At 37.2% G+C, this 27414-nt stretch overlaps 1 protein-coding gene across 1 annotated transcript in view; it reads right to left on the reverse strand.

Annotated features, from left to right (window-relative positions):
• VPS50 (VPS50 subunit of EARP/GARPII complex) overlaps nucleotides 1-27414 on the reverse strand; it is a 92727-nt gene that overhangs the window by 52730 nt on the left and 12583 nt on the right. The window contains exons 5-13 of the mRNA XM_082045709.1: nucleotides 23182-23235; nucleotides 20832-20902; nucleotides 20286-20403; nucleotides 20160-20195; nucleotides 15792-15874; nucleotides 11746-11788; nucleotides 8685-8783; nucleotides 6004-6144; nucleotides 1421-1556 (exon numbers count right to left, since the gene is read on the reverse strand). Of these exons, the coding sequence (XP_081901835.1) occupies nucleotides 1421-1556; nucleotides 6004-6144; nucleotides 8685-8783; nucleotides 11746-11788; nucleotides 15792-15874; nucleotides 20160-20195; nucleotides 20286-20403; nucleotides 20832-20902; nucleotides 23182-23235 (781 nt within the window). The remainder of the gene's footprint in view (nucleotides 1-1420; nucleotides 1557-6003; nucleotides 6145-8684; nucleotides 8784-11745; nucleotides 11789-15791; nucleotides 15875-20159; nucleotides 20196-20285; nucleotides 20404-20831; nucleotides 20903-23181; nucleotides 23236-27414) is intronic.

Genomic DNA, 27414 nt, shown 5'->3' on the forward strand with positions numbered 1-27414 from the left:
TAATATAAAGCAGACACAACTCTTTCCCCAGAAATGCAGAAGGTCAATTATTTACAAGTTATGCAAAGTACATTTTAACATCTGTAACAGGCATTAATAATCACAAATATGTGACATACGATCTACATGAAGTGCAACCTCCTTTCCATAATCCATGCAGGACTTCTTTTGGATAAGCTTCCCTATTAAAATATGTAATTCATGCCTTCTAAGTCCAGCTTCTCACTTCTACAGCTGGGTTTGTGCCCTAAGAACAAGAGTGCCTTGACCCCTTTAAGGTACTTTGTAAGACTGCTAACATTAAGTGGGACAACAAGAGAATAATACTGGGACAACTTTTTGAGTTCTTAACATTATAAAAGCCAGATCCACATACAGTAGTTAAGGTTGCTCCTTCTATTGGTTCAGTCTATGGAGTTTAATTGAGGGAACAATTTTAGCGTAATTTCCAGAACTGTCTCCATGGTTCCTTCCGACATACCCACCCTCTCTACAGGACTGATACTTTTTGGCTGTAGCACATATCGCAGCTATTAAATCAATAAATATGGAATGAGACTTATATGTACAGGTTTAATAATTACTACAGCATGAGCAATGACTTATTAAAAACAGACATTTGGCAGATACTTATAGTCCCTCTGAAATTAAATTATACTCGTGAAATTCCCTTTTGTGTGCTTTATCATTGCTGAGGTATTTGAAAAAGTGATTTAGCTGCTCAAATATATTCTAGTTGTACATTACAGTTAAGCCACAACATCTCCAGAAACTTGAAAAATGAGTGACAGAAGATTTAGGGAATTAGTAGTAAACATACCAATATACTCTGGCACACATTTAAAAAGCAGTGCATTTAAAATTATCCATGCGACTGAATATGCCACTTTATTCAGCTTAATGGTTCCTTTAAAAGGTTTTGCAGTACAAATTATTTTCTTTCTTCAGGGTATCACAAGCAACCACACTAAGGGGAACTATTTTTAAAACTACATGTGGAGCTCAGTAAGTAGTCTACTGTGATAATGCTTCCATGCAACAAACTCTTTATGATATCTGCTTTATTTTACGCATGCGAAGACCACAATAAAATGAAAACAAGAGAAGGAAATGTAATCATCTGAAGTTATTTTAAATTTAAAAGTAAATACTATTGAGAATGGGCAATTCACTCAAAATTTCAGGATCTTTCTTCAGTTGGTTCATGTCAAAATTTAATATTCTAACTCTTAATTTTAACTGAAATGTTTATAAAAATTTCACCTGAAATAATAGTTTCAACAAATCCAGGCACTACAAGCAATAATGCTAAAGGCACTGAGTCAAGACCGCAAAGGTATCAACACACAAATTAACAACTTGAGCATAAGAGAAGTCATTTCCAAATATCAGAGCTTTTGTTTCCATAACAGTTTCTTACCAGAAGACACAGCTGCTGCCTCATCTTGGTCATGATTCTCATGCCACTGCATCGTTCGGTAGTAACTGAGCATGACTTCCCAGAGAGCTTTGCAGAGATCAGCAAGGCATGGAATGTAGCTGTCTGATGTAATATGCTACAGAAAAACAAAATAATATTGTGAAACTTAACAACTGTGCTCACTTTTTTCAGAGGCAAAACCATATAAAACCCTCCATATTCATACAGCTGAAGTGTTTGATGTACGTCAGTTTTCTTTTCAAAAGTTGTTGAGAGCCAGTGAATGCCTGATTGTAGTCAACAAATCAAATGCTGTCTAAACGTGCAAAGTTCACGTGTTAGCACCTTCTTTTAAAAATTTTCTTCAGTTGGTCCATAAATTAACCACGTCTTACATTTATGGAACACAAAGGTAGATACAGAAGTCACACAGTCTAATGGTCTGCACCTCTAACCATCAGAGAGGGATGCAGCCACCCCTGTGACATAAGGACCCTGCATCAGTTCAATGACACAGATGCTTGTAGTTCAATAGTACAGAAGCCATTCTGGCTGGTGCCCCATTGGATAGAATGCTGTATAAAAAAGGCTTTTAAAAACAAAACCAAACACAGATGGCAGATGTCCTACCTCCCTGATCCACCCTGCTCCATCCAGACAATTGTGTTTTAAGACGTTCATTAGGTGAAGAGTATCAGAGAAATAGATACATGGTAGAAATATCTAAGATGAGACTGTCAGGTCAAGGGATGAATTTGAGAAGGGGTCTTGCTGGGTCTTACAGAAAAGACTGTAAAATATACTGCTTATTTGGGCAACAATGGTATGTGACCCTCATCTCACTTACTGTGAACCAGCACAATCTCACAGCTTATAAACAAGGGCAAGGTCCAGCTGCACAAATGTGATTTCAATTTCATTATTGTTTAAAGGTTCTCAGAGAACTGTGGAAATCAACACTTCAAACTAACACTGTTACAGAAAACAGTTCATACTTTCTCATTGCTACTTCAGTGTCCACAGTTGCCTTCCCACACGGCAAGTTCGCTTTTACCGTGCGGATACTGCAGGCCAACCCAAAAATGCACATCCTAGGTGATATAAAAGCTTTGGTGTTACACCTACAGCAAAACTCTTCAAAACCAGTAACAGCTTCTGCAATAGTGATGTCAACATAACCACCAAAATAATCAACCATGGATTCTATAGAGAGCAAAACCTTAGTCAAAGTAATCAATTCCCTCTGAATTCCATCCTCATCCACTGACGTAACTGTGGCTTTCAGAACACTCAGTGTCCTCCCTGATACATGAATTGTAACAAAACCTTGATAACCTTGAATATTACGTTTGTTGGATAATAAACATTAGACTAGAAAGATTTCTTAGCAAATGCGTCACTTATGGTTCTCCTATTTTTCAGCTGTCAGGGAAAAAAAAAAATCCGTGTTCTCTTGGTTTCTAAGCTTCAATAATGCTCCTGGCAGCAGCATATACCACCCAAGCCATATCCTCCTATGCTCTGTTTATGAATAAGGACTCACAAAAACTGTTTGTTAGCATTAATAGATGACATCAGCAAAAGTACGTGGAGGCCTCATATTAATCATTATGTCTTTTCCATTTGTTTGGGATTTTTTTAAACAAATTATTATTCTGGTTCTGTTCCCTATCAAACCAGAGCTGCCTCAAGGATATAAATTAGGTATTCTGGGCACACCAACAATAAAAGAAAAAGTCAATTTCTTGGTGCATAAAAAAGTAACAATTGAGAACACTACTTTTTATTCTCCTTTAATTGGAGAGTTACTGACTGCATTATTGAGGCAGCCTAATCATACATAGTATAGACCTTTGCTAATGATGAAATAAAATAGGGTATTAAGTTTATCATTTAAACAATAAGTTGCCCTGACATTTCAACAGTTGTTTCAGCAATTTTATCTGCCAACTCATCAGGAAATATTACTTTCACTGTATTTCAGGGCTTTTAGTAGCTGTAAAATATAAACTTTGGCTGCACAGATCACTATACTTGAAGAGATAACGGCTTCCAGGTAGCTGAGAAGAAAGGATCACTTAGTAAATACGAAGATAATTCAATTTAGACTAAGGAAATACACAACTGAATTTCTTCGAACTTATGCTATAACTAAGAAAATCAAAACTTGAAGATGAAGCTGCCAAACTGTACCCTGTTCCAATAGCATTCAAAAGGAGAAAGGATGTAAAATTTAGAACATGGCATATCACTAGGAAAAGAAATGCTCAACAAGGAAATAGTGACTCAGAATGCGCAGGCACATAACTTACATGAATGGCTAAAAATTACTGAAAACACTATTCTTTTTTAAAAGCCCACATTGTTATAAAATCCAGCATCTGACTTCCAGAAGGAAACATACAAAAAAAATTTAAACAAAGAAAAAAACCCACCGTAGTTTCCCACTACCCATGTAAAATGGAAATGAGCTATATGAGTTCATTTAGAAAGATTTTTAGAAACACACAAGACATCTTCCCAAAAAGAAGGACTTCAATTTTGTATGACTTCCATTGTTTAATTAGAGTAAGCATGCCATAACCACTTAAACGTTAAGAACATCCTGTCCTAACAGTGTAGACAGCTTGAAGAGGGTTCTCACTGGAACCAGACATGGAGAAAGAAGGCTCATATTTTAGCCTTAAACAATTTATTCCCTGACAACTAAATGCAAGAGATTAAAAACTGCCAGTATTTTTTCTACAGGTAGTTAGGAATGGAATTGCTATGGTAATCCAGCTTACTTAGCGCTCTGATTTTCACAAATACCCTGCAACCAGTAACAACCAACACTGAACAACACGATTTGTAACAGTCACTAAACTTTCCCCTGTGTAGCCTGTCCCTAAATACTTAATTGTTACCAAGAGAGTCATGAAAAACTAGAAAATAAATAAATAAATTTCAAGGAAATTACTGCAGTATTCAGAGTACATTCTAGTACTAACATTTGGGTAGCTACAGATTTACAGATTTCCGCTATTACAGGCTCACATAACTAAAGAACCATCTCATGAGGGTTCTGCAGAAGGAAAACCAAATAGAAATAATGAGAAATAATTTTGTAACCACATAGTAAAAATCACAGATCCTTCTGCACTGTAAAGGGTAAGGATTAACAGCAGCACTCAATCTGTATTTTAGAAGATGCCAGGAGGAACTCAGTAGGGCTGTTTGTAAATGGAAATAATTGGGCTTTATATCATAAATATTAGCAAAGAATGAGAAATAATACTGAAGGGCACATAGAAGTGTAAAGCAAAAAACTAAGAAGAAAACTGCATTAGAATCTAAGAAATGAAAACAAAAACACCCTCTGAAGACAAACAGAAATATGAAAGGGCTGCCGTTTAGAGAACAGAGCTCAGGGTTTGCTGGCTTTCTTCAATTAGGTTTCACCTCAGTGAAGTGCAAATACAACCTATCTGGAACCTTATTCATTCTTTTCATTAATACTTATGTCAATTACTCCTGACAAATTAATTTTTCATAATCTACTTCCACTCATATAAAGGCTGTTAGATTATGTAAGCCTTGGAAGTCAAAGCGGCAACTCTTCACAATGAAATGGTTTTCAGTGCAGATGTGCTGTTTACTAGTTGAACCTACACAACCCCAGGAGATTTGCAGAGTCAAAGAGTAGAAAGTGTGTAAGAATATGAACTTTAATCTCCTTGTGACTGTACTTTGATTTAATAAATTGCAATGTATGGGGTGGGTCTTTGAGCAGATGAAGTACAATGAGGGTTTAGTCTGTGAATGAAAGAAATGATTGAAGTACACTGAAGATGGAAACATAATTTCAGGTTTTAAATGGACCACCTAAAATATCTCATATTCACTCTACCCACCACCAAATTTTAAGAAAATTTCTCATGGTGTAACAGTAAGATAACAAGTGAAAGAATTAAAGAGCGAAGTACAAATACTACTCAAAATACAGTAATTAAAAAAATATATACATATGCAAGAAACTGCATCTAAAATCTATACTAGAAGAAAATAGATGGTTATACCCAGTCCATGATCTGCCTGTCATCAGGGTTTTGCATCTCAGTATTACCGCTGTCCCTTATCTTAATAAAAATGTGCAGCAAATCCGATGCAAAGTTAGGAGCAATGGGAAGACTCCAGTTAAGTTCATATCTCTACAATAATCAATACTGAAATGCAGTATTATAGAAACTGCCAATATAGCCCATAAGCACTGAATAAAGTTCAAAGCTAATGGTGCTTCCAGTAACTAGCATATAATATTGAAGACATGGGAGTCTTGAAATCTTGATCTCCTCTTTGTATCCTACGATGTACTACTTCATTTAGAAGTGTGCACACTAACTCCAAAGTGCTAAGATTTAGTGCAATCAAAATCAGCATTAAGTTGTCAATAACCAATCTCTCAATTAGCCTATGAGTTGTATTAAGAAACTACAATAACTGTAGGGTTATTTTAATAACTGAGTCCCTACTTAAATAAGGTACACTTAAAACAGTGGAAAAATTCAGATTAAAACATATACATATTTGCAAGAATTACATACTGTACAGAGGTCTTTGTACTGTAACTTCTGAAACTTGGTGTCTGTGTTTCCTGCACACAGCTCCACATATCCAAGGACTACTTGAAACACAGTGTTGTGAATGGCTTGGGTGAAGTGCATATGTAACTGGTCCATCGCTGTCTGAAAGGAAAGAAATAACATAAAATCAAATAGTAAAATTCAATTTGTCATATGCCACAGTCCTTTAATGTAAGTCTTTTTCAATACTCGATGCTTAAAGATTGTAAGCACAGCCTCCAATCTTTGTTTCAAAAATACCCAACAGAAGACTTGATAATATTACAATAGGGTAACATAAAAGAGTTGGGTATTATCAGTAAAATTGGCTTCCCCTGCCATTCTCTCTCTGTGACTCATCAGTTATTTCACATTACCACTAGCAAATATAAATTTTATATATATATTTAAACATAGAATTCATTCATTCATTCATTTATTTTCCTAATCACTGATGAAAGTGTCAAAAAGAAATTAGTTGAGATCAGTGCTATTTTTCCCACTGGAAACACTTCACACTAAAATAAAAATATTTCCTTCGCAATTAATAAAACTAAACCCAGAATTACAAAGTCTGCAATCCATTCACTTGCCAGAGTCGTTCCTTGAGGAATATAAAGTAGGATTAAGTGTTACAGAAAAGCATGCATATCACATCAATAAATTTCTTACAAAAACTCTCTTGACAATAGAAACAAAATATGACATTTGTTTAAACTTACTTTTTCCAGGAAAAAAAAAATCAGTACATGCACTGAATTATATAACTATATAACTAATTATAACTATATAAAGTATAGGTTTTGCGACAATCACACCCAAGTTTCAGGTCAGGCTGTTTCCCTGATCCTTTCTAATAAACTGTACGTAACATCAGTCCATTTCAGACACTGACTCTTCTCACTGCTTCAAGATATAACAATAATTGGTATATATGGTACATAAGAATTTATTTTTAAAATTATTTGATATGCCAGAATGAAATTATCAGGTCCTGCAGATTTGAAACTGCTCAGTTTCACTACCTGCTATTTAACATTCTTAGCTACTAACAGGAGCTGAAAACTCAATTACCGCCATAAGAACTGAGCAAGCAATTCTGCTTCAATCCTATTGCAAATAACCAATCTTCTGCAGCTAGTCCTAACTTGAATTAGTCAAAGAAAACAGAATGACAAATGAAGACATGAAAAGTACTGAAGACATTGAAGGTTCTTGCATTTTTGTCTAATGAGAAGAGGTCAAAATGAGAGATATTTAAATAATGACACAACTAAATTCTTTTCAGGACAAGTTCAAAATACATACTTTAATAGTAATAAAAAAGAATGTCGAAAACAAGTCATTCTATCATGAAAGCATAGCAGGCAAAACCATGCAGTAACAAATACCACTTTTGTTTTGTTCAGAAACTTCATTCCTCTCCAACAAAAAGTCTCTGCCTTTCTCACCATATCATGCACTAGACTTCAGAGCAGTGAAAGCATTATCTCTGCTTTTGTTCAGGAAATAAAGGAATTGCCCACACAACACTAACAAAGGAAAAGTCTAATTAATCTTCTCGCCTGATTTCAAGTTGCAGCCTTTAGGCACTCAAATAATTCTGTACATTGTCAAAGTATGAGAAAAGAAATCTGTTTCTGTCCTACTGCAGTTATACCGTTATCACACTTAAGCCATGGAAAAAAGAACCCATTTTGCTAGAAAGGTTCTAATTAGAAAGAAAGAAAAAACAAACAAAAACTTAAAAACAAATAGAAATAAGGCATTCTAATGTCAGCCATCCTTCTGAATACTGGGAAAAACATTTTTAAAAAGCCAAGCATAATAAAGAACAAATGGGGTTCTTGTCCTGCCATCATCAGGGGACAGACACTTTGGTGTGATCTTTAGCAACTAAAGCTCCCTGAAGGAATCTCTTCTCTGAGCAAAACATCATTGCTGTGCTGGCACCACCATGTTGAGCTGCACTATGTTATGAACACCGATCAATGATGAAAGATGCCTCTGGGACTTTCTTCCCTCTTTACCTGCCCTCACTTCCCAGGAGCTTGGTTCCAGCTCCCACACTTCATGTCTGCTTCCAAAGGAAACAAGTTCACTGCCTTCCCACATAAACCATCCTCAGCCTTGAGGCCGTGCACCAACAGAAAAGAACTACCTCCTATCGGAGAGTTTAGTCCTACATATAAAAGGCTCTAGGCACACAGAGATGCAACTTTTAGGACGTGTCCACAGTATAGATTTGACATGCCTTTTGTCACATTTTGTTGCCAAAAAAGTATCTCCTCACATCTTCATTCCTGTGGCATTTGAGTACAATATAAAATGGGAATGCACACATGCAAGGTACGGGTTGTGCACAACTCAGCAACAGCCACCTAACTATGAAAAGTAGTACTCACCTGCCCAAACACAATTAATAATGCAAACAGCATCATAAATAGAGCTGAAATATGGAACTGTTAGAGTTATACAATGTCCAAAAAGCTACATGTTACCATAATACACATTTTACCTTCAATAATTACTGTTAAAATTATCTGAGCATTATAAAAGTCTTTGTATACTCAACAAGATTAATCAGCATTAGGAAAATAAACTTCCATCACAGCACTCAAAGCTTCATGCTGCTACACCGCTCTCAGAAGATGAGCACTAACCTGTGTTTTTCCAAGCAGCCTATAAGCCTGCTGAACCTTTGTATAATGACTGATATCAAAGTTCTTGCATATTTTGGAGAGCGCTACATCCAATTGTTCCTATATAAATGAAGGAAAAAACGTGTTAAACACTTAATAAAAACGGGCCAAGTAATACATTACTTAAGCAATAGCAACTGAGGAAAAGATGCTTATTTAAATGATCTCATAATTACGCTTGTACAATAACCGAGACTGTACTTCTTGCAGACTGCAGTACTTCAGTCTGAGACTTCTGTCAGCCCAACAGTTCCCCCATTTCCAAGAACAAGCACAGTTAAAAGTACACTACTTTGTTGAAGTCAAAGTGATGTTTACTTTGAGCAGGTCTAGCACCACAATATGGGAGAGCTGGGATTTCTAACTTGGTCTACTCACACTCTCAAAAAACCCCCAGATCTGGGCAAAAAAATTTAAAATGTTCCACCGGTGTTTCAGCTCAAGCAATTCATTTGTAGACTTCTTAACCTGACCGCTATCTATTAAATGGAATTAACAATATCTGACTTAAAAGTTCATTGTGAAATAAGTCATCTATGGAGTACAATACCAGCACAATATTCAGTACCACATTTGAAGAAAAGAAAGCACGTGCGCACACAAGTACTAGTTCTGCTATCATGGCTATATCTTAGCACACTGCAACAGTTCCGCTATAAATGAAGTTCATCTTTATTTGCACTGAATTAAAAAAAAAAAAAAAAATAGGGTCATGTACTTAATGACTTCCACAAATTCAACCACACAGCTTAATAACATAATTCTAATGTCAACGCTGTAATATATTCAGAGATACACAGCCTAACTCTAGTTATTTTCAATTAACAATGCAAGAAAACAGGAATCAATAACATGATAACACACACACACAGTTAGCAGGTACTTTCTCTCCTTGCTACTCACTAAAGCCATTTCAATTCTTATAATTTAAGGATCTTGCAATGAAGTCTTGTTCTTGCAAACAGAAACCACAAGAGATGGTTGTTTAGTGTCCCTATGTACTTTTACTCACTCCAATACAAAATTTTCATGAATTACTCTATTTGTCACAAAACATTGATGAATTTTAATTATATAAAGATTTAGTAGGGGGGTTTTGTTACTGTTGGGCTTGGGAGAGTGTGTGTTTCATTTTGTTGGGGTTTTTTAAGCAGATCAATATTTGCTTTAAGCACAAAATATGAGAGTAGAATACAATCAAACACTGCATTTTTTTCCAAAGCAAAATGGTAAAAGGACAAGTAACCTAAAGATTCAGAACTTCTTTAAAGGGTTACTCAGCAATTTGAATTTCAGCCATATACTGATTTTTAAAAAAATTTGGTTTCTTATTTCATGCAGAACATCTGTACAAGCAGAGAAACAGGGATATCAAACTGTCCATCAACACAGTTCTTAAACACAGAGCATATTAATCTTTTCAGCTACATTTTTCAATGGTTCTTTCAACGATAGCCACCTTGCATTTTATTTGTAACACAGTAAAAAAGGTCAATGTTAAAATCTAAATTAAAGACAAAAAAAAAAAAGAAAAAATTTATGGACATAAGCAGAGGCACTCAACTATTGAGAAGACTCATTAAACATTAATTAGTACATGATCCTATATTAATTAGAGTATGTATTTCACAGGAATGCTCTATGAAGCCCAGGATGACTTACATTCTCCCAACATGTAGACATAATTCCAGTAACAAATAAGATGCTTTCACAAGAGGGGAAATAAGGTATTTCTATAAATTCACAATTAATAAATAAAAATCTTGAATACAATTATGTGGCCAGCTGTGAATTGCTATCACCAACCAACATAGCACATTTTACCAGATTTTAGTACAAGCAGAATTTGCTTTTGCTTTTTCCAGCTGTTACTGGAAGTAAAGATGCACATCTCCTTTTAAGCAACTTTGATGTTTTCTCACAAGGAATAAATGGCACATAAATTAAAGCAATAGGAGTGAAAGCTGAGTGATCTTAAAAAAAAAAAAAAAGAAGTTTAATGACTGGCCTATGGAGAAAAGTAATTTCATTAGCTCCTTTGAATCAGTCACGCTCTGAATAGAGCATATATCAGTGAAAAAGTAAAATAACGAAAAAAAGCTTTGCAAGAAAGCTAAAGTACAAATGCGCAAAAGAAGGAAATTTAACAAAGTTCTAACTGTACAGGGAATTAAATAACAAGGTGCAATAATACATGCACTAATCTGACTTTCTAAAGAGCACATGACCAAAGAGCAGCTGGGACAGCTAATTCAGTTTCCTGCTGTGTATTACAAGTGCAGGCACTACGCACACTCCATATACATTATACATATCTATATCACTAGAATTCTTACAAAATGCTTGCCGTGTTCCAGCTCAAAATTACCCAGTAATGGAGTTAAAAGAATTCCTGTTGTTCATGGATAGTTTCTTGCCACCAATTTCCAGCAAGACACTATTTTATATTAATTTGCTTTTGCGATTTACTATTTACTAACTTAAACTAATCTTCTGTCTTAGTCGCAATCTTCTATAGCTATTCAAATATTACTTCCTCTGGCTTAGCACTGGCCCCATCCAGCAGTTGTCTTTTTGCTGACCTCTAAAATTTCCAGTGAAACTGTCATCTTGTGTGTAGCTTATACAAACCAATTGGCATGCTGCTAATTTACTTTTCACAACTTTTTAGGAGTGGTCTAAAGAATTCGCAGCAGTTCATGGACTGAAAATCACTGTGCACCTTCACTATACAGGGAGCAGACCTCTGCTCCAGTACTTCAAATGTTATGTGCCTATTTGACTGCTTTACCACTTAAAGTGGGCACAAGTAGTAAGCTTGATTCATTTGGTAACATATTCTAGAGCATTTGATTTGACTGCAGCACAAAAAGCTACATGAATAGCAGTGACTATAGTACTTCAAATAAGGTATTAGAAAGAAATGTGTATGTTCTGTAATTGTTAGTAACGTTGCATTAGAAAGCTCTAGTACCTAGAGGTTAAATACTAACATACTAAACACCAATATTTAAATTCTTACCTCTATTTGTTCCAAGGTGTCTTGCAGTTTTGAATTTAACTCACTATTAATGAAAGAAGAAAAAGTTTAAAATCAAACTACTGATCATATTAACATTTCCCACCAAGTTTCTTGTTTCCAAAAAATGTATTTGCCTGCTACCAAGCCACAATATAGTAATTTATCATAAATCATTAACCTGCTGTTTCTCTGTCAGACTAGCATCCCCACACTAATGTTACTACTGAAAGGCACTTACTGCAGGAATTTATGGTATTCCTAACACTTCAAATTAAACAACCTGTTGCAGCAGCACATTATCCTAGGTTTACAATGCAATAGTGTTAAGAAGGTCCAGACAAGACCCCATTTAGCCAAGCATTCGAAGACATTCCCAACTCCTAAGAAACTCTTGCTCTAAATGTTCTGATTTGGCACTCTGGCCTAGAGCAGAACATAACCAGACAGATCAGGGCTATCAACTCTTCGCAAAGTATGATATAGTAAGTTTTACTTGTTGCTCGGGAACCTCTTAGAGAAAAAAGAACTTAAGCTTACTCAACCCAGAAAACCTTTTTAAGACCATAATTTCAATTCTCTGAGCCAGATTTGGTATAGAAAGGTTAACAAGAATAGCTACCATAAAATATTTAGGACAAAGAAAGGCACAACTGCTCCATAACTTTCCAACGATCAGCTTTAAAAATTTCAGAACACCAGACAGAAAAATAAAACACAAAATATGAATACTGTGTTTTCATTTGGAAGGGTTGAAGCAACCAAGAAATAGGTAGGATATTCTCTTCAGTATGGAAAGCACAGAGGTTTGACAGGATAATCACTGTACCTGATTTTAGACAACTTACTTCTGAGCTCTGAAACTTCCCCTAAGGGGCCCACATTAACTATCAAAAGACACATTCTAGGTCCCCTACCTAGTTCTCTCCACTTAAATGATATGCCCATCACCCCTCCCTTCTCAGTTCTGCTAGATAACCAGGATACATAACATTTTTTCCTATTTAAACCTTTCTTTGAAGAATATCAGAAAGAGCTGGCATTAATCACTAAATAGAGTAACCAACATTTCTTTGTTGTTTCTCCACATGCAAAAGCCTGCAAACAGAAAAGCCTCCACACCAGTTTCATGCTACTACATCTCCTGCTGGAGTTTATGAGCATTTCCTGTTCCTCAATTCTTTTAGCCAACAAGAAGACATTAGAACAAGAGTAAGAACCTTGCTCTGAGCACAGAATCTCTCCTTCTTTCCACCTTTAGAACTAGGTACAGGATAGAGCATAGACCATCACCCCCTGTGAATAAACATGGAGCTGGTTTACATGTTGAAATTAACTGGTCTAAAATACAGAAGTTGCTACACAGGTCACCTCTGCACAGACTGAAAAAATGAATGAGTTTTCCTGCTCTAAGTCCTATGAAAGTTCACAAAGCCCCTAATGGCAGCAGGTACCACATAAACACCAGACTATGATTCCCTTCAAACAAATGGCTGAAAAACTTCCTGGTCTTCAAAAACCATTTCTTGATGACTGCAGATGATCAGATTTGACTAATTTCATGCGTACATCAGCACAGATCCTCACAAACACTAGTTCCTCATTTCCTCTAATCTTGGGCAGCTCAGAGATCTGAGCCCTCCTGTCACAATTCCCAGCAAATGCCCCAAGATCAAAGCCATTCTGCAATGCATACGTTTCATTCCTCTGGGGACAGTAGGATGGGTAAGAATTCAAAGGATCTTTTTTCACATGAAACACAAGCAAGGTAAAACTGCCACGTGTTTCTCATCCATACTCTTCAGTGCATCTCCTGTTCCAGCACTGTCTTCCCATTCAGCGATGGCTCAAGCACCACATTCATAGTTCAACCAAGCTATGACACATGTAGGTGTTTGCAAGAGTACAGCCAACATTTATACTAACTTAGGAAGAGAAGATGGAATCACAAAATTTTGTAAGAAATGTAACTTTCATCAAACATTGAAGTTAAAATGTAGAAATGCAGTGTCCACCTAAATCTGTATTTTCTAAGCCAGAATTAAAAAGGTAGTGCTCAGACATAATAGCTACATGATTATTAGAAAGCCCATTTACCATAATTGAGAATTTAATTCAAGGCATTCATTCCATTCATAAAAAACCTATTAGAAGTCTTCTTTTTGCATCCCCATCCAAACAAATCCATTTGTAGAAGGCACATTACTGCAATACAATGGACGTAACATTTCAACCCAAATGCAACAGAGTCATCCTATTATCTGACACTACTTTTTCCTACAGTTTTTTCAAGGGAGTCTACTCACATCAGAACTGATCAACAAGCAGAAGACAAAAGCCTTTGATTTATATTTTTAAACAAAAATCACATAATGCAAGCATTCCCTAGGAAGAAGACAACGGAAAACAAAAAACAATAGACATCCAGACTATTATTTTCAAAGGAAAACAAGCAGCCACTCTTAAAACCACAGAAGTCTTAGCAGGGAGCTGAAGTGCTTCTCTCTTCAGATTATGTATACACCAAAATAAAAAAAAATTATACAGTTCATAGAAAGGTTTAAATCCCCTGGGGTTTAAGAGCTACACCCAATTCCCACCACCGTCCAACAAGAAAAATATGAAGAATGATTGTACAAAGGAAGGCACTGATTCTTACTACATGGACAGAGGACAATCAAAGGAATGCTGTGAAAATGTCTTGGTAAGATACTGAGGAGATGCCTCATGTAAGTGTGTTATAAATGCTACCACATATCTGTTTTCTTGCCTGGCTGTTTTTTACTGCAGTCCTAAATGAAATGCAAAAGATCCATTTATTCATTTAGCCCAATCCAAGGCTAGTGAGACACTATTCCATACGACACATATTCTCTCAGACTTCTGAAAGTAAAACAGTGCACAGAGACTGAAATGTGTGCACTGGGGCTGGGATTTACAGCTAAAATGTCCTTCTGCTCTCATAATGCAAACAAAAATAAGCTCAAAAAACTCTTAGAATAAAGAAGAAATGCTGATTTTTTTCTGTCAGCATCCTTCCTTTCAAGACACTGTCTTTTTTAATGCAAGGATATCCTTCTGAGTGCAATAACAAAGTAAATCCTCACAGCTATTTGTCACGTATCTTATCAGTATGCTATCAAATTTAAAATAGCATGACTTTTGCGGTTAAATATTCCAAATGGCAAAAATGAGAACTGTTTAAATTTTGCTATACTTGACATAGCGTAGTGGAGATAAACTGAAATTGCAACAAAGCATATATTTAGAGGACAGAGGAAGGCAAAGCATGTGTTTTCATAGATTCTTGGTCCTTCAAAGTCAGACACCAGTCTGACAGAAGACCAATCAATGTCAGAATTTTACCCACAAATTAAAAATTATAATTAAAAATATCAGAAAAATAATATCTAATTAATCCCATTATCTTCTTTGTGGATGAAACATCAAAATTCACTTCATTTTACTCCTTTATTGTCATATCTATTATGAATTTGAACTTCGTGTTTACCCAATTCTTTATTTTTTTTTCTTTCTAAAAAGCAATGGAACCAAGTCTTTCTAAGTTAGGAACTGCAGATACTCAAATTATTTCAGGTTCTGAAATGACAGCATGAAGCTCTGCACTTGCTAATTTCATTGCTAAGAATCAGGGTATGTTACCGTCCACAATCCATCTTGCTGTAGGTAAATTAATTCCAGAATGTAAACTTGCTTATTTAAAAATACAGCTCTGGTATCTCCAGGCTGCAGATTGTAGTAGTTACATATAATTTAGTTTTAGTTAAAAGTTTAACTGTCAACATACTTCAACAGTTTCAAAACAATGACATAGTCCAAACATAGATTACATAGTGTTAGCATTGTGAGGACCAGTTAGTAATGGTACAGGGATGGGGGGGGGGAACTGGTGAGGATGCTTACGCTGTTATAAATGCCTCAATTTTACTTTTTTAAGCAGAAAACTAAATTTCAATCGAATCTGCTTTAGAGAATGAGAATTACAAATAAATCACAAAGGAGCTGAAATCTGCACAATGTCATCTTACCTTATACAACTGTAGTGTTTGAAAGTGCTGGCAGCTTTCTGGCATTCCAAGCACAGCTGAATAGCTCCTGGATAGTCCTCTTCCTTAGGATAAAACACAACAGAAAGCTAATTTGGCTTTTGAAGCAAACACTGCAATACCCATTTTTGCTTACATGCTTATGCATAAACATTAAGAACAAATATTTTGCCTCAGGTCTATATAGTAAAGGAAATGAGTTAGGGTCTGTTGCACAACTTAATGCGCACGCAGTTCAGAATTAGAAACAGAAAACACTTAAGCAACATCTGAAAACACTATGTATTACGTTACCTTATGCAAAATAATTGCTGTTTTGTTTACTTATGTATTCATACAGAACATATCAAAAAGTCTTTATTACAAAACAACTAACAGTTTCCCAGTTAACTTTCAAACCTTTTTTAATACAATGTGATCAATTCATGAGAAAGGAAAGACGTTCAGGCACTGGCAGGCTATAGCCATAGTGTACAGAACCTAAAAACAGACAAGGGAGACACTCCAACGTTATGCCCAAATAAACACTACTTAATTTGACACATTGTCTAGCTAATTAGAAATTAAAGACAATTGGCACACACAAGGCCCCAGGACAAAAAGAACATACTTTAGAAAAAAAAAATAAAGAAATATTTTCCTAAATTATAACAAGAATATCCAATAGGTAGACAGATAAAGCAGGAAGTACATGAAGATGCCAAGACAAAACCAAAATAAAAACATACACACAAAAATGTAGAACCCCCAGACCTTGCCAACAGAACGTGGGCAGCACCTTGGGTATAACTACTGGTTTTGTATTCTATTAGATATGAGGTCAGAAAGGCTCTTGGAGGAAGGAAAACCCTCTTTAATAGCTAATAGCTTCCCTTTTTTGTCCTAATTACATCAGTTATATTACATGCTTCAGAGAGATAAATGCAAAGCTGTTACTGGAATTTCAAAGTCATCGATTGAAGAGTAAAAACGCAAGGGTAATTTATGTTGAGCTATTATCAGAAAGGAGTTTCTGAAATTAAATTGGTTTTAACAGCAGAGTTCTAATGCAGATCAAGTTTAGCTAAAATCACAAAAAACAACAACCCACATATTATCCATTAGAATAAAAAAGAACAGTACATCAGTCTAAAATGATTGCTGCATTTACAGCTCTTTGCATCTTTCTCCATTGGAAACCTGGTACTTGCTTCACTAAGTACCAGGGAGCACTGGGGAGGTCCCAGTTGCCTTTAAGTTGGCTAATGTGACACCCATCTACAAAAACGGCTGGAAGGACAATCTGGGGAACTACAGGCCTGTCAGTCTAACCTCAGTGCTGGGGAACATAATGGAGCAAATGATCTTGAGTAACGTCATATGGCACATACAAGAGAACCATATGATGAGGCCCAGTCAACATAGGTTTATGAAAGGCAGGTCCTGTTTGACCTACCTGATCTCCTTCTACAACAAGGTGATCCACCTAGTAGACAAGTGAAGGGCTGTGGATGTTGTGTACTTAGATTCAGTAAAGCCTTTGACACCGTATGCCACAGCATTCTCCTGGAGAAGCTGGCAGCTCATGGCCTGGATGGGTGCACTCTGTGATGGATAAAGAACTGGCAGGAGGGCCGGGCCCAAAGAGATGTGGTGAACAGAACCAAATCCAGTTGGCGGCCAATCACAAGTGGTGTTCCCCAGGGCTCAGTATGGGAGCCAGTTTTGTTTAATCTCTTTATCAATGATCTGGATGAGGGCACTGAGTGCACCCTTAATAAATTTGCAGATGACACCAAATTGGGTGGGAGTATTGATCTGCTGGAGGGTAAGAAGGCCATACAGAGAGATCTGGACTGGCTGGATCATTGGGCCGAGGCCAATTGTATGAGATTTAACAAGGCCAAGTACCGGGTCCTGCACTTGGGTCATAACAACCCCGGACAGTGCTACAGGCTCAGGGAAGAGTGGCTGGAAAGCTGCCTGGCAGAGAGGGATCTGTGGGTGCTGATTGACAATCGGATGAATATGAGCCAGCAGCGTCCCCAGGGGGCCAAAAAGGCCAACAGCATCCTGGCTTGTATCAGGAATAGGGTGGCCAGCAGGACTAGAGAAGTGATTGTGCCACTGTACTCGGCACTGGTGAGGCCCCATCTTGAATCTTGTATTCAGTTTTGGGCCCCTCATCATAAGAAAGACGTTGAGGTGCTGGAGAGAGTGTAGAGGAGGGCAATGAAGCTGGTGAGGGGCCTGGAGCAGACATCTGACTAGGAGCGGCTGAGAGAGCTGGGGCTGTTTAGCCTGGAGAAAAGGAGGCTGAGGGGAGACCTTATCGCCATCTACAACTACCTGAAAGGATGTTGTAGCATGGAGGGTGTTGGTCTCTTCTCCCAAGTAGCAAGTGAAAGGACAAGAGGAAATGGCCTCAAGTTGTGTCAGGGGAGGTTTACATTGGGTATTAGAAAAAAATTCTTCACAGAAAGGGTTGTCGAGCATTGGAACAGGCTGCCCAGAAAACTGGTGGAGTCACCGTCCCTGGAGGTGTTTAAAAGGTGATTAGATGAGGTTCTTAGGGGCATGGTCTAGTGCTAGAGTTAGGTTATGGTTAGACTAGATAATCCTGAGGGTCTTTTCCAACTGAAATGATCCTATGATTCTAAGTCTAACAGAGCTCAAATCAGTAATATATCACAGAATGTCAGGGATTGGAAGGGATATCAAAAGAACATCTAGTCCGATCCCCCCACTGGAGCAGGAACACCTAGATGAGGTTACACAGCAATGATATGTCCAGGTGGGTTTTGAATGTCTCTAGAGAAGGAGACGCCACAACCTCCCTGGGCAGTCTGTTCCAGTGCTCTGTCGCCCTTACTGTCAAGAAGTTTCTTCTCATATTTAAGTGGAACCTCCTGTGTTCCAGTTTGTACCCATTGCCCCTTGTCTTATCATTGGTTGTCACCAAGAAGAGCCTGGCTCCATCCTCATGACACTCACCCTTCACATATTTATGAACGTTAATGAGGTCACCCCTCAGTCTCCTCTTCTCCAAGCTAAAGAGACCCAGCTCCCTCCCTTGTTACGCAAGCAGGCTTTCCAACATATTCCACATACAGCTCACCCCTGGAAGTTATTACAGCTTTGTGTCTGGTCTTTTTTCAATTGCGAATCCTATCTAAAAGTGCCCCTGTGAATGGCTACTAAGAGTTCTCATGCATATTCCAAGCTGTTAACTCCTTATTGGAACAAAGACAGTAAATTGGCCAATATCTCAGATACCTTATTGGGAGTATACACTGAGCACAGCTCTAAAACTTAGCCAGAAAGGGCAGTTCCAGTCCTTAACATTTAAAAATCACTGACAATCAGACATCAGGGTCTGCAAGTGGATGCAACACGCACACTTCTGCCTCAAGACAACTCCCACCAGTAGACAGTGAAGAGCTGATTTCCTGTGCAACACAATACAGCACAGAAACTAAAAGATGATCATTGTACAGAGATTCCTAGGCAGAAGGCAATGTTTATGCAGCCTGTAAATTAATACATTCTTGCATGGTAAAGAACAGGGAAGTGTGCTGAGACAAGGTGTATTACCCAAGATGGAATTAAACTCAAAGAATCTCAAGAGTTACAATTATTAAGGCTCACTTTCCAAATTTAGTAACTAGGGATTATCATAATGACATTCCATCTAGTATTAGCTGTAGATATTTGGTAAACTAGCAAGTCAAAATTGTTACACTACATCATTAAAGCGTGGTTGTCAACAAAATCCTGAAGTTGTCTTTCATACAATTTAATCAGCTTAAGACAAGAACTATCTAATGGATCTTTAGTCAGTAAATATATATATACTGCATCAGTAGAATTTTCAGTGTCATGGTCTGCATGCTGCAATGTTTTCTCAACTGGCTCTTAAAAAAACAACACAATTAATAACAAGAGAAGATACCATACTTACAAATAAAATAGTAAGGAGCCCATATATAAATTTGTACAGTACCCTACCAGTACAAGTACTTTATCCAGACCCAGCATATCAATAATCAGCTAGATCTCACCTTTTCTTTTCTTCCAAATATCAAGCTAAGACCAGAGGAGCAGCGTAAGTTGAGGGTAGGGAGGCTCCAGAGCATTCTTACCATTACAATTTGGTCTTTGACAGAAAATACTTCCCCCACCCTGGCACAAGGGCTATCTGACATGAAGTTTTCCTCAGAACATTTTAAAAAAGCATAAAAATATAATATCACCACACATACACACTCATAGCCTGTTTGCAAGAGGAAGGAAAGAAAGAACAAAATTAAGATGACTGACAAAAGTAGACTTAGAATAGCTTCGAATTATAATAGTCTGGCAGGGACTTACCTCCAGCATCTCACTCAAACGCACATCAGTTCTTTGCTAAAAATTAAAAAAAAAAAAAACAACTGTGATAACTACACAGAAATGAAGAAAACTATTTTGCCATCAAACAAAAACAACTGTACATACCAGTGTCTTTATTGTTCTCAGAGACTTTAGCAGTCCAATAAGCAACTGTCGTTTCCTCTGATTTGCAAGAAGCCCCAAACTAGTTTGTGTGAAGCCTTCCTTTGCTATATTCAGGTGTCTGCCAAAGTTAAAAATGAACATAATCTTTGATAATATGTAAAATAAAACTTATTTCCAATAAATTCTAATGTTTTCATCAAAACACATGCTAGAAAATCCACTGTCAGCATTTTTAGGGAAACCCAGAAATTGAGATGATACCAACAGACTAGTAAGAAGGTATGTATTCCCTTCTGCAAAACTTCTCTGTGGATCATGGTGTGTGACAAAAGGTTCATGGTTTGAAGAGAACTCCCAACTGAAAAAGTGAGAGCTGCAAGAGAGAAAGCATCTGGTATTTCTTTCAGTATCTTTAACTACTATTGCTAATTCCATTCAGCACATAAATAGGAAATATCACCAGCAAACAAAATTCTTGGGTTTACAGATTTCTTCTTAAACACTTTTTCCCCTCTTTCAATCTTTGCCCTTATTTAAGCAAGATACCTTCTTCCGTTCGTGCAAATAACCGCTGCTAACTGAAGGCCAGTCTGCAATGAAGTAATACGTTCAAGTTCCTACAGAGAGACAACAGGTTAAATAAATACACAAGTTGAAGTTGTGCTACACACCAGCAAAGACTAGTCATTAGTAGGTTTCTCTTGAGATGTTACAGTGACTTTGCAGAGTTACTTTAAATATTATTTGTTTCATCATTTTATTTATTCTAAGCAGGGGAATGTAACATTAATATAAGCTATCTTTTAAAATACAATTCTCTTTTCAATAAAGATATTTGCAATCCATTTTCATTGCAGTGGGACGCTCTACATTTTTATACAGTACATTTAGCCTAAGAATCCCCATACCATTGATGCCCTACAGCAGAATGATCAAAGCTTCAGATACAGAAGCACAGTGTTTAATTTGCATTAACATGCCAGAGAGCAGCATTTTCTGGTTTAGAAGCACTTGTGTTCTACCAAATTAATAGATGTCACTTCATAATGAACGTTAATTGTATCCTGTTGAATTTCAGCTGAAAACTCTTCAGCACAGGTGACCTGCATTTAGCTTGATTTTGACTTAGTGAAGTGCCTAACATAATCTCAACTCCTTTAAAAAGAATAAAACTTTTAACATACCTATTAGGATTTCTTTTGTTAGGAACAGAACTGCAGAAAAGTGAATGCTCTCCCCATGCTAAAGAAAAAAAACTTTTTTTTTTTTTTTTAAATACTGCTTATAATTTCAAAACATATCAAGGGCTTTCCATGAAGAGAACAGAGACTTTCACCTCGAAAACTAACCTAATTCTAAAGATATGATAAGCAAAACCAAGTTTAAAGTTTAGTTCAGTTTAAGAAAAGCTCCTGGTCATTCTCCAAAGATACACGTAATTCTGACAAATCACTGAACTGCATCTTTCACCAAAAACAGTTCCTCCTTTATGTTAACAATGCTGCTTTTGCAAAAAATGACAGCTTAGTTGTTGATATGCATAATATCTTAAGAAACCAAATTCAAGGATGACTTTCCTCAGTACTGACTTCTCACTAAAAACATACTTTGCAAATGTCAGAGCTAGTGAAAAGGTCAATATTTCCTTTTCCATGAGGAAATGTATACAATAAGGAGCAACTCCAAGCCAGCTTTGCCTCTTGCAAAGACTCTCTACAGTATCTCCTTTGAACGTGCCCAGGTGGAGATGCAGTGTGGAGAGAGCACAGCCTAATGGTCCCCAGAGACGGAGTATTCCCTCCAGCATTTAAGGCTGAATACATTTTTCTTTTCTTATTCTTCCATCCATTGGTTGTTCCTAAAGCATGCCTTTCCTTCCAAGGAGAAAGGAAAATTATAAATCCCTTGCCTTGTGCCTGTGCCATGTCTCTCTCAGCCCACAGTAGTGCCTGTTAGACCAGTACTTCATACTAGAAATGAGGTGCAAATCACAACTTCTCCACACTCTCGCAGCCTGACTTCACAGGAGAGGTGCTCCAGCCCTCTGATCATCTTTGTGGCCTATTCTGGACTTGATCCAACAGGTCCATGTCCTTCCTGTGTTGGGGACCCCAGAGCTGGGCGCAGGACTCCAGGCAGGGTCTCACAAGAGCACAGGTGGACAATCACCTCTCTAAGACTGCTGCTCAAGCTTCTTTTGATGCAGCACCGGATACGGTTGGCTTTCTGGGCTGTAAGCACACATTGCTGGGTCGCCAACCAACACCCCAAAGACTTTCATCTGAGGGCTGCACTCAATCCATTCTCCACCCAGCCTGTATTTGCACTTGGGATTGTCCTGACCCATGTGCAGGACCTTGCACTTGCCCTTGTTGAACTTCATGAGGTTCGCATGGGCTCACCTCTCAATCCTGTCAATGCGCCCGTGGATGGCATCCCTTCCCTCCAGCGTGCCAACCACACCACACAGCGTGGTGTCATCAGTAAACTTGCTGAGGGTGCACTCAGTCCCGCTGTCCATGTCACCAACAAAGATGTTAAACAGCGATGGTCCCAATATCGAGCTGAAACCATTCCTAAACACAGGCACTAAAGAATCTCCTGTTCGAGTCCACAGTCAAGCCTGTGAATTCATGTTTTCAGAAAGCCTTCTTAAAATGGTCATATGCCAAAGCCTTTATCATTCTAAGGGCCTCCAGCACAATATGCCCTTGGTTCTTTTCACTGTACAGGTAAGAGGTTTGGCATACAGAGACCGCTGGTTCTAAGCAGGCATTAGCATCTCTACTAACAAATGACGGTTAATATATTTAATACCCAATGAAACAAGAGCACCATTATAACAGCAAATAATTGAGTGGTTTACTCTTAAAAAAGTGACTGTTAGTTGTCTTACCTGAACATATGCAGGCTGTTTTTCAAGAATCAGGTCTGCAACTTTCTTAGATACCTTAAAAAGAAGTATATTACAGGTGATACATAGCAACCTCAATTAAGTAGACCATACCTATAGTAAAGTTCTACAAGTTTGTGATTCTTTATCATTCAGCTCTGTAGTATTCAAATTTATTCATTAATATGCCACAAGGTAAAAAATGACAACCAGTTAAGACAAGAAAAGTGTTTACAGTTCTATCTAGGAATCAGTGGGCATTTCTAAATTAATCCCTTTCCAGCTTGTTAAGGAACACACTGGAATAGCAAGTAAAAATAATATAGGACACTATAATTGCTTACATTCTGCTTGTGGTACTGCTAGAGTACAAATTTAAGTTAACCATCTACCATGGAGATCTATGAAAGCTGTAAGGACATCTACCTTACAAACTGATATTGTATTAAATAAAACCCATATCAAAATTAATATTTATCTTGTGCATGTTATACCCTTTCTTTAGCACACAGAACATTAATATTTTAAGATTTTCTCCATTGTTCTGAACTAACCGTAAGCGGAATGCTACTGAGAGCTGCAGTCTGTACTGAATTTAAAAATGGGCACTGCCATCTAGATCAGTCTCCTGTGTGCAAACACACAAGCTTAAAAAAAAAATGTCCAACAGTACTAGTCATATAAACACAGGCTTGAGAATAGTGTGGTTTGTTTTGTTTTTTTCCGAAGGGATCACAAACAGTTCAAACATGAAAAAGAAATTATTGATACTGTTCTATATTCTTCTTTGGGAACAATACTCCCAGAAATGAAAAGAAAGAGAGAGGAGAAAGAGAGAAAGAAGGAGAAAGAGAGAAAGAAGGAGAAAGAGAGAGAAGGAGAAAGAGAGAGAAGGAGAAAGAGAGAGAAGGAGAAAGAGAGAGAAGGAGAAAGAGGGAGAAGGGGAGAAGGGGAGAAGGGGAGAAGGAGAGAAGGGGAGAAGGAGAGAAGGAGAGAAGGAGAGAAGGAGAGAAGGAGAGAAGGAGAGAAGGAGAGAAGGAGAGAAGGAGAGAAGGAGAGAAAAAGGAAAAAAAGGAAAAAGGAAAAAAAAGGAAAAAGGAAAAAAAAGGAAAAAGGAAAAAAAAAGGAAAAAGGAAAAAAAAAAGGAAAAAGAAAAAAAAGGAAAAAGAAAAAAAAGGAAAAAGGAAAAAAAAGGAAAAAGGAAAAAAAAAAGGAGAAAAGGAAAAACTAGCTATGACAGTCAGCCAGCCCACAACTGGGAAAGAGAGATGAGGAAGATTTTATGTATTTGACTGTTTATTCAAACATAGCAAAGTTGGGATCTTCAGTCAGCATTCCTGTAACAAACTGACAGTGGCTCCACCAGGCCAGTTCCCATCCTCTGGAAAAGCACCTGCACACCAATGGTGTTCGAAGTACCCCAGTATCATCAGGTGGCAATCTGGACACAGGACATGTATGTAGCTATGCTTTCCTCCTTGCACATTAAAAAACATCCACAATCACCAAATGACTTTAAAACCTCTTAGTTGTTCTATAAATAACAAAGGTTTCTTCTGCAGGACAGAAAAAGAACCACTCCAGAGCACTGGGGGGCAGGAAAGGATGTTATCAGTCCAAAAGCTACACAAGCCTACATGACCCTGGGCCTCTAAAGAAGGTTTGTTCTCTGCACAGTCTCCATCTGGCGGAATTTTCACCTCCCTCTTCCAATCTGTTCTTGCCACAAGCCTTGTACCTGTTAAAACTTTAGGACAGGGATACACCTGCTAGTCATGCATTCCCCTATAGTTTCTAACAGTTCAATTCTTCACTGTTAGAGGGATTCATGAAGCAGTATGCATAAACATAAGACGTGTCTCATTTTCGGTTTTTAATCTGCTTTTTTTTGTTCTCACGTTCTCAGTTACACTTGACCAATAACAACCTCAAGACTATCAAGCATCTGCCACTGTCATACCATCTTTTTTTTCTTTCCCTGAACTTAGTGATATTACTTTTCCGAGCTTCCAAGTGATTCTCTTTATTTTGGATAAGCAACATTATCACAGGTTATTCATTTTGAAATGGTCTCACTCCTTTTGGCATCTTCCATACAATGTTGTTGGGGTTAGTTTTGTTTGGGTTTAATTCTCAACTTTTGGAATCTAGAATTGCAACTGCTAGCAATGAATGTGGCTGCAGTTATCAATGCAGGCAAACAACAATGTTCTTTGAAGGGACCAAACAATTTTCTCCAGAACAATTTAGTCTTTCTTATCACATCAGGAAAAAATATTTCATCTCCTGAAGAAAGAAAAAAATATACAGCTGAGGATATCAGTCTTCTAACTAAAATGAAGACAAACATACATAAAACTAAAAAGCCTCCTAATTCAAATCGTCTGTACCAAGAGGATTAGACAAATTAAAGCTGTCATGATATACGTATTAAAGAAGCTTTAAGTGAGTTGGAATCCATCCAGTGGAATGGAAACCTGGAATGGAAAATCTAGGGAAAATTCAGAGACTATAGTGACCCCAAAAACAAAGGCATGACCAAGATCAGCTGCACAAAAGCAGATGGCAGCAGTCAGTGGGAAGTGGAAGGTCAGAGCTCTATTACCTGTAATTCACACTCGTTTGAGTAAATTGTGTTTCAGAAATTTAGAAGTTGGAATTATCTCTAAATGACTATTGTAAAATCCTATGTCAGCTATAGCTACAGGCACGGAAATGAAAAATGCAGTATCTATTCTTTTTCAAAAGCAGAGATATTGTGTGATCTGCCAACAGACATCATGAGTCCTCCATCTAATAATCTATTCAGAATCAGCATCAATATATTTTTAGGACTGAACTAATAACATAAAACATTCTGCAGTACCATCTTCCATGAAGGGCTCTAACGTCCTTTAAGACAGACAGTAATCTAAACGACATATCACAAAATAAACAGACAATAATTGAGACAGGAGAAGAAAACATGCAACAGTCTCTCACACTAGCCCTGGAAATGTAACACAAGGACATGATATGCAGCATACAATAAATTTTAGCAACACAGAACACGCCCAAGGAGGAAAACAAATCCAAGCAACAATTCCTTCCTACAACAGAGTCATATTTTGACTAGATTAAGGAAGACAAAAGAAAACCATAATCCTGCCTCGGGGGATGCTGGGGGAAGAACTGGATGCACATTTCTCTTCAAAAGTTTTGGCTTTGAAAGATTTTGTTTGTTTTCTGAAAGAAAGACACATCTGAGGCATATTTCCTGGAAACCTCGTGCTCAGTTCTCACCCCTACTATTCATTAGCTGCATGCACCTTCCAGTTCACATGTTTCAGCAGCAGCCATGCACTGAAACCAACTCGTCCAGCTGCAGACGGTTCCCACCATGCAGGTAAAATTGCCAAAATATTGATAACAGATATTAGGATTATCATGCATATCTCAGTGGAGTTGTCTCTCAGCCTTAAAAAAAAAACAGCACACCACACACACAAACCCCAAGCCCACCACCCACTTTCAACTTCTTTCCTTATACCTCTTGATGAGAAACATGGCATATTCATTTGCTCAACTTCTCCCTAACACTTTACAAAATTTCATAGATTTATTCTGGGGAAAGCAGTCCTAGGCAGAAGGAATTTGTTCCCCATGTATTGTTAACGAACTAACATTCTCCTTCTGTATATTTTATTAATTTAAAGCCATGAATTAGGATTATTACTATTATTTTGCTTGCAGGTACTCTCCAAATGCCACAGTTAATACATTAGTTCCCTGTACCATATTATTAATCTTTAAAAGAGCAATGAATCCATAATTTTAAAAGGCTGAAATGTAACAAGTAGTTTTCAGAAGCTGCAACTCCGATTTCCCCTGTAAATTGTAGTTATTGCTCACTATTGCATTTCATTTGTTTTATTACATAATAACTCCGTATCAGTATTCACTAGAAACCTTCATGGATGATTAATAAATTGGTAAATGAAAAATAAGATAAAATACCAGCTCTAAGGAAAGAGTTTTAAAAATACTTTATGGTTTACATATCCAGAAATCCCTCAGAAAAGATACTAAAACATGATTCAGTGCTCTGCTGCATATTACTTTTATTGCAATATATAAGAAAAGCTGAACATTCAGAAAATCGAGTTTCTAAAGAAATAGTTAGCACATTTTCTCCTTGTTACAACACATCACCAAGATTTACTTCCATGGTTGTATATTATTATATGATTTGCTGAT

The sequence above is a fragment of the Streptopelia decaocto genome, assembly GCF_964273445.1.
Source record: "Streptopelia decaocto genome assembly, chromosome: 2".
Classification (NCBI taxonomy): domain Eukaryota; kingdom Metazoa; phylum Chordata; class Aves; order Columbiformes; family Columbidae; genus Streptopelia; species Streptopelia decaocto.